This window comes from Octodon degus, unplaced genomic scaffold, assembly GCF_000260255.1.
Source record: "Octodon degus isolate 3935 unplaced genomic scaffold, OctDeg1.0 scaffold00018, whole genome shotgun sequence".
NCBI lineage: Eukaryota > Metazoa > Chordata > Mammalia > Rodentia > Octodontidae > Octodon > Octodon degus.
Window position 1 is genome coordinate 14,751,438 of NW_004524594.1, and position 8,644 is coordinate 14,760,081.

Here is an 8,644-nt window from a genome sequence, read left to right on the forward strand (position 1 = left end):
TGGCTACTGCTGAGGACAAAAGTGACAAGTAATCTGCTCAAGTCCCCATTTTTCATTATTTTGGGCATATAGCCACCTGTGGGATTGATGGATTATATGGTAACTTTAGTTCTTTAAATTGTTTTAGTCCGGCCCCTTAGCGGCGGTCCGGCCCCTTAGCCGCGGTCTGGGCGCGCGCAGCCAGCGGGCGCGACGTTGCCAGGATGGTCCCGCCGGCGCGGAGCAGGCACCGGGATGCGAGCGCCAAGCCACCGCCGCCGAGCGAGCCGCAGGACGGCGGGGAGCTGGGCCCCAAGCACGCGTCCTCTTCCCCAGAGTTCGGCACCTGCGGGGGGCCCCTCGCCGAGCCCGCCGAGGTCGGCCTGGGGGGGCGCCTGGCCGCGCTGTGCGGGGCGCTGGGCCTGCCTCGGAGGGCCGGGCGCGGGGGGCGCTGGGCCACGCCGCTGCTGGCTGCCTTTGCGGCCCTGTTACACTGGAGCCATATAACACGCCTCTTTGAAAATGACCGGCATTTTTCTCACCTCTCTACACTGGAAAGGGAGATGGCTTTTCGCACTGAAATGGGACTGTATTATTCTTACTTCAAGACCATTGTGAAAGCACCCTCATTCCTGCATGGAGTGTGGATGATTATGAATGATAACCTGACCGAATACCCCCTAGTCATTAACACACTGAAAAGGTTCAATCTGTACCCTGAGGTAATTTTGGCCAACTGGTACAGGATTTATATCAAAACAATGGACGTAGTTGGTGTTCAGACCAAGATCTGTTGGACGGTTACCAGAGGGGAAGGGCTGAGTCCCATAGAAAGCTGTGAAGGACTGGGGGATCCTGCTTGCTTTTACGTTGCTGTAATTTTTATTTTAAATGGACTGATGATGGCATTATTCTTCATCTATGGTACCTATTTAAGTGGCAGCCGGCTGGGAGGCCTCGTGACAGTGTCCTGCTTCTTTTTCAATCACGGAGAGTGCACCCGTGTGATGTGGACACCACCTCTCCGGGAAAGCTTCTCGTACCCATTCCTTGTGCTTCAGATGTTGCTGGTGACTCATATTCTCCGGGCTACAAAACTTCACAGAGAAAGCCTAATTGCGCTCTGCATTTCCAACGTCTTCTTTATGCTTCCGTGGCAGTTTGCGCAGTTTGTACTGCTTACCCAGGTTGCCTCCTTGTTTGCGGTGTACGTTGCGGGGTACATCGATGTCTGTAAATTACGACAGATCATTTATATACACATGATTTCTCTCACACTGTGTTTTTTCCTGATGTTTGGGAACTCAATGCTGCTAACGTCTTATTATGCTTCCTCTTTGGTGACTATTTGGGGTGTGCTGGCAATGAAACCACATTTTCTGAAAGTAAATGTATCTGAACTTAGTTTATGGGTTATCCAAGGGTGCTTTTGGTTATTTGGAACTGTTGCACTCAAATCTTTGACCTCCAGAGTTTTTGGCATTGCCGATGATGCTCATATCGGCAACTTATTAACATCAAAATTTTTTAATTACAAGGATTTTGATACTTTACTGTATACCTGCGCCGCAGAGTTTGACTTTATGGAAAAGGAGACCCCCCTGAGGTACACAAAGACACTGTTGCTTCCTGTTGTTCTTATAGTATTTATTGCAATTGTCAGAAAGGTTATTAGTGACATGTGGAATGCCTTTATTAAGCAGAAGACACAGATCAGAAAGTGCCAGTTTGATCACGGAGAGCTGGTTTACCATGCCTTGCAGCTGCTGGCATATACAGCCCTTGGCATTTTGATCATGAGACTGAAACTCTTCCTGACACCGCACATGTGTGTTATGGCTTCCCTGATCTGCTCTCGACAGCTGTTCGGATGGCTCTTTTGCAGAGTGCATCCTGGGGCTGTTGTGCTTGCCGTGTTAGCAGCAATGTCAATTCAAGGGTCAGCGAATCTCCAAACACAGTGGAATATTGTGGGGGAGTTCAGTAATTTGCCACAAGAAGAACTGATAGAGTGGATCAAATATAATACCAAACCAGAGGCAGTGTTCGCGGGGGCGATGCCCACCATGGCCAGTGTGAAGCTGTCCGCTCTGCGGCCCGTGGTGAACCACCCACACTACGAAGACGCAGGCTTGAGAGCCAGAACAAAGACAGTGTACTCAATGTACAGCCGAAAAGCAGCTGAAGAAGTGAAGCAAGCATTAATCAAGCTGAAGGTGAATTATTTCATTCTAGAAGAGTCATGGTGTATAAGAAGATCCAAGCCTGGCTGCAGTATTCCTGAAATTTGGGATGTGGAAGATCCCACCAACGCTGGAAAGACACCCCTGTGTAACCTCTTGGTGAAGGAGTCCAAGCCTCACTTCCCTACTGTATTCCAGAACAGTGTTTACAAGGTCCTAGAAGTTATATGAGTGATGACAATGTGAATTGCTGCTGACAGACGGTTTGCATCAACCATGGTCTTAATGTTTTGCTAATGAGTCATGTTTTGTTTTTAATTCAAATCCCAACATTTGTATAGGCAGCAATAAAATTGGAGGACATTTGATGAGTTTGAGCATTATTCTGGTTGTAACAATGACTTGTGTGCTTACTGATAGGTTACTGTTTCAGGGCACTCCTGGAAACTTGCTATGCAAAGAAGTATATGCCTACATTTGACTTACGTATGTGTGCTGAAGCAAGCAAAGTGACTTGTGTAAAACTGTGTGCTGGGCAATTGACAGAGATGGTGGGAGAATGTCCATCCTAAAAGGTGCTGGGCTGATTGGGCTTCATGTTACACTGGTGCCCCTTGCTTTGCCCCCCACTTCCTGCTCCTGAATCTGGTTGGCCTGTGGTTCCTTGGGCGTGGTTACCCACCCACTCAGCACCAGCACTGTGGTGCACGGGCAGGCGGGTGTGGTTGTTGTTGTGTGGTGTCTCCCTCTGGTTTTTTTTGTTCTCTTGCTCTTGTGATTGAAGCGTTTCCTGGCTATTATTTTCCGAGGCTCTTAGATCCAGTGGCGAGGACCAAATTCCTTTAATATCCAACCCCTGGCATTATTGTCTCTCCCAGACCTAGTTTTTGTCAGGTAAATGTTTTCTCATCAGGTTGCATATCAAGTACTTGTTCTTGGTTTTAAAAAAAATGATGGGCAGGGGAGATGGCTCAGTAGAATAAGGGCTTGCCTGGCAAGTGCAAGGGCCTGAGTTCAATCCCCGGTTCCACCAAAAAAACCCAAAAGGTAACTGAGTATTCTCCTCATTTTTAGTATTATTCAAATGTTTATATTTTAATACCTTTAGACCAGTTTAAAAATTTTTCATATTTAATTGTAGGTTAAAGAGAGATTATTTTGAAGAACCCCAAATGTGTCTATATAGAAGCTAATGTATATTTAAGGATATATAATGTGCAGTGGACTGTAGTATCTGGTATTTTTTCTTTTATTATTAAGACAAAATAAAATATGACTAACTTTCTGTCAAAAAAGTAAATAATGATGAATGAGTAGTTTTTCTGTTTTGCTTTCAAGCTTTAAGTCCTATAATTTTTGCTTCTAAAAATCATCATTGTAATGTGAGGATTGAATGCATTTAGTCTTTCTCGTCATTCTTCCTACTTTTTATTTTTATTTTTATTTTTTTTAACATGGTAAGTATGTATTTAACTTTATTTTTTATTTTTTTTCAAAATTTTATTAATAAACAGATAGCAATGAGACTCTACTTTTTATTTTTTAAAAAATCTTCAAGTGTGCTTTGAATTCCTTGTATAAACTTTTATTTCTTAGAAGCTAATTTGTGTGAAATGAGATTGTTCAAGACACTGAATCATCCTCATTTTGAGAAATGGTTTTTTGGGAGCTTTTATTCTAAGCAAACCTTGACCATGGCTGAGTATGCATTTAATCCCCATGTTTTGTTTATTACCCACAGGCAGCTTCCCCTCCCTGTGGCTTGACCTTGGCACTTGGCTCCTTGGGGATTGTCTCTGGGCTCCTCATGGGAACCACAGAAGAGCTGCTCTGTGTAAGCCACAGCACCTGGGGACAACCTGGTTTAGGGGCACTAGCTGGCCGGCAGCAGGTGGCCACAGATAGCACAGAAGCCAAGAAATGAGTGTCCCTGCCTGGTCCTAGAGTCCCGGTGGCCTCCTTGCTGGGGGTCAGCATAGGTAACTGGGGACTTATGCTTGGTCTCTTTTGCTCAATGCTTGACAACTTTATTTCTTAGGGTTTTGCATGTCTTGGAAAACAGGGATGTAGCTGGGGATGTGTGAGTTAGGGACTACATCTGAGCAATGATGTCACAACTTGGAAAAATGAGGAGAGAGCATTTGAGACTGTGGAGAAAGAGCCCCACGGGGTGGGAACAAAGGAGGACTCTTGGGCTGTCAGCAGTGGTCCCTACCCGAATTGTGTACATCCAGCAATTATGTTTCAGTCATTCAGACTTCTAAAGTTACTCTCTATCTTTGCACCCTGTAACAAGCAAGTTCACATGGAACGATTGGAAATTCTGTACATCAAGAACCATTCAGATACTGTCACAGTCATGTCCTATGTGGGAAACATTAAAAGTAGCCTAAATTAGTTTTTCAGAAGCATCCTTTTGTAACAGTATTGCTTCATGTCAGCCCCCCCCCCGCCCCCCTCAGCAAATGATGCTTCTGTTCCTGGGAGTCAGTCGGGCAGAGGCTATGGGCTCTTCCCTGCTGCTGATTACAGACATGGAGTCGCAGTGCATTCTGGGTAAAGCAGTATTAAAGCTCAGTACTTTGCATATTTTTAAGATTTAAAAATATTTTTGTTTTAGTGTGAAGACAGTAAAGGTAGTGATGGAAATAGTTGTTGCTATGATATATAAGAAAAGCCAAGCTGGGGCAGTGGTTCCACAGAAAGCCAAGCCTCTCCAAACACCTAGCGGAGAGAGTGCCACTGAACTAAGCCAGTGCTGTTACAGGGAGACTGCACAGGAGTATGGTATTTTTATGAATTTTATGCCACTTGTCTGCATGGACTACATGCTAAATAAAAAAAGATCATGAAAACATGAAAAGGAATTGTTTTAGTGACTTGATTTTGAAGTCTTTGAGAAACTGCCCACTGTTTTCACGATGACTATGCCACATTACCTACACCAACTTCACCAACGCTTGTTTTTGTTTTTTATCTTTTTGTTTACTTGTTTATTTTGGTATGGGGAATCGAACTCAGGACCTTGTGCTTGCCAGGCAGGCTCTGTGCCACTGTGCTGCATCCCTGGCTCCAACACGTGTTCTTTTCTGTTGCTCTGTTTTGTTGGCAGCTGAGGATTGGACTCAGAGCCTTGCCCTTGCTAGGCACAAACAAGACCACTAAGCGACCCTTCCCTCACCCGTTTACTATGGTCATTCCAAAGGCTGGAAAGTGGTATCTAATTGTAGTCTTAATATACATTTCTCTAATGTTAATAATATTGAAGATCTCTTTATGTGTCTATTAGCCATTCAGATATCTCCTTTGGAGAATGGTCTGTTCAAGTTCTTTGTGATTTACTTATTTATTGATGGATTGATTGTCTGTGTGAGTAAAGTTTATTTAAGCTGTGTAACTGTCCCTTAGCACAAAATGAATCCAATGTGTATCCATGCAAACACACTTACTTGTCTTAAAAAATTAGAAACAAGGCAAATATTACTCTATGAAAACATTTAATTCTTTAAACCATACATAAAATTATTTTAAAAATAACCCTGGCACATAATTTTTTTCAGCATCTAATTTTAATTGTCCAAACATCATTATCTTAGCCCATATTTTAATTGGGTTGTGTTTTGTTGTTGTTGTTGTTATTGAGTTGTAGGAGTTCCTTCTATGTTCTGGGTTTTTATCTCTGTTATGATTTGTGTCTAGTTGTCCCCCCAAAGCCTCATGTAGTTATCAGGCAGACTTCTAGGGTTTGTGATTAATTCCTGATCCAGTGCTGGGATTATGGGTGTGAGAGCTGTACCCAGCCTGGGGCGGATAACCTGAATGTAACCTAAGGGAGACAGACTTGCCCTCTGCAGCTATTGTTGGCTGCTACTCCTCTGTTTTGCTACCGCCATGAACTGCTGCCCTCTGCTATTGGAGCCAGCTGAGTATGGACTGAAACCTCCACCAACTGTGAGCTAAATATACCTTTCCTTCCTTAAGTTTGGGGGTCAGGTATTTTGTCCCAGCAATGAGAGAAGAGTAACTGAGACAATCTCCTATGAGGTAGAACATTTGTAAACATATAATCCCATTCCATGAGTTGCTTTTCTGTTGGAAGTGTTCTTTGATGCTCATAAGGTTTTAATTTGATATTGATGTAATTTATCTATTTTTTAATTCTGTTGCCTGTGCTTTTATTATTATATCCAAGAAATCCTTGCTATATCTCATGTTATAAAGTGCCTCACTATGTTGTTTCCTTGGAGTTTCATGGTTTTAGCTAAGAGGTCCGTGACTAGCGGTGGTGAGCCATCTCTGAGGCTGATTCTGGAGAAAGACACCTTCCTGGCCAGTGTAAAGCCCAGCAGCTCCTTCTGTCAGTGTGAGCCTAGCAATTAGACAACTGACAACATGGATATGCTATTTAGAGTCTTCAGTTCAAGAGACAGACTGGGGTGCGGGGAGCTGGGGAGGCCCTTGAGCTAATTGCTCTCATCATTGCCATTTACAGAGTGCTTACTCTGCGCCAGGCCCTGTGCTGTGCCCCGTGCTACACTATCTCAATTACTCCTCCTAGCCCGTGTTTATCATGCCCTTTACGTTATCACGGCACACACTGAAGCTCAGAGATTTGCCTCAGATTGCCCAGATAGTAAGTTGTGAAGCAGAGACTCAAAATCAGGTTTATTGATGTCAAAGCCTCTCTGCACAATCGTTTTCCTGTCTTAGCACCAAGGCTCCAAAGCATGAACAAAGCAGACACCTCAGATGGGTAGAAATGTGCAATGGCAAGAGTCGAGCTGGGGCTGGGAGCCAAGGCAGGCTGTCTGAGAGGGTCGCGGTCTAGGCTTCTGGACTAGGACTTTGGATCTGTGCAGTGGGCAGGGTATGGGCACCTGAATGGCCACGTGAGAAATTTGATCTTGCTCTGCTAGAATGACAGACTCATACACGGCGCTTAGTTCTAACCTTCCGGTCTACCTCTTCCCTCTTAAAAAACATGAGAGAAAATCAAGGCCTCAAGAGGTTAAGCAACTTGCAGAAGGTCACAGGTATTAGGGAGACATCACGCTTTCTGCAGCAGGGTTGGAGTGGTGAAAAGAAGTAGGATTCTGCAGGGGTTAGCTTAGCAGTGAGGTGCATGAGGGATGGCTGAGGGGAAGCAGAGAAAAGTGGCAGGAGGACACCAACAGCTCCTTCCCTGGCTTTTGCTGAAGAATACTGTCCTCAGCCACAGCACTTGCTGCGAGTACCATCCACGAGGCCTCTTCGCTGCATCTTCTTGCTGAGGTTTGTCACTCAGGAAGGCATGGAGGCATATCGTGGCGCAGGTGTCATTAAAAAAGTAAAAAGATTAGAATCACTTTCCCCTGCCAGGCCCAGTGGCCTCAGTAAGTCACAGGTGCCACAAGACTCAGCTTCTCCGGCAGCAGCCTGGCCCTAGCCTCCCCCTTCCTCCAATGGGAGGCTGGTCTGGGCTGCAGCATCTCAGGGCTCTGAAACGGCCAGGCAGGTTCCTCCTGGCACCACCTCTTTATGTTGGCTTCTAGGACCTGACACTAGACTAGGCCTCGGTCCGTCTAAGCACCTGTTCCCTGAGGGTCACCTTAGCAGGAAGGGAAGGCAAGAACACCCCCATGCAAAGATGCCAACCCCATCCTGCTCGGGCCAAGCTGGGGAAGATTTTGTTATTCATCTCTCTCCAGCCAAGAGCCTGCTCTGATTGATTCTCCCCCTCTGATGTTCTCTTTGCTTAATTAATTCTAATAATAGCTACCACCAGTGAGCGCTTCCTCCGTGTTGGCCGCTGTGCTAAGTGTTCGGCACGCATGATCTCATTTTATGCCTTCAACCCTGCAATGAAGGTATTATCACCCCTACTTTGCACATGATGAAACGGAGGTGCAGAGCTGTTACATAATTTGCCTAAAACCAAATGAAGGAGCTGAGGCTCCCATGGAAGCCCATCTCGTTCCAAGCCTGTGCTGCTGCCAGCATGCTTCACTCACTATACCTTTCACCTGCTCTTTGCGGGGGCTATGGAGGGTCATGTGTCAGGGCACACAATACTTGCTGGATGGCTCTACTAATATCTTGGGATCACTGGGAGCCAGGCACCTGGTCTCTTTAAAAATCCAAACTCTCGGTCTGAGTGGGAATGGTATCTGAGCAGGTATTCTTATTCTAGGAGTGATGTTGAAGAAAGATAAGTGAGCTTAAAGCTCTTCTCCACTTTTATTTACCCAGACAGCAGTGCTTAGGTGTGCTGTGGACTGGGGAACAGTGCTGCCATTTGTATAGTCATCATTCAGCTGACATGGATTGAGGGGACTCAGGGTCAGCCACAGGCTGGGGACATCCTAGATGTTAAAATATCTAGAATCAGAACAAGTCAGGGCTTCTTTCTTCTTTCTTTCTTTCTTTCTTTCTTTCTTTCTTTCTTTCTTCTTTCTTTCTTTCTTCTTTCTTTCTTTCTTTCTTTCTTTCTTTCTTTCTTTCTT

General features: G+C 45.0%; 1 protein-coding gene and 1 pseudogene across 1 annotated transcript in view; both read left to right on the forward strand.

Annotated features, from left to right (window-relative positions):
- The first annotated feature begins 203 nt into the window (after positions 1-203).
- Positions 204-2,616, forward strand: LOC101574991 (annotated as a pseudogene).
- A 1,851-nt stretch (positions 2,617-4,467) lies between these two features.
- Lmo2 (LIM domain only 2) overlaps positions 4,468-8,644 on the forward strand; it is a 22,593-nt gene continuing 18,416 nt past the window's right edge. The window contains exons 1-2 of the mRNA XM_023710584.1: positions 4,468-4,530; positions 4,625-4,718. Of these exons, the coding sequence (XP_023566352.1) occupies positions 4,468-4,530; positions 4,625-4,718 (157 nt within the window). The remainder of the gene's footprint in view (positions 4,531-4,624; positions 4,719-8,644) is intronic.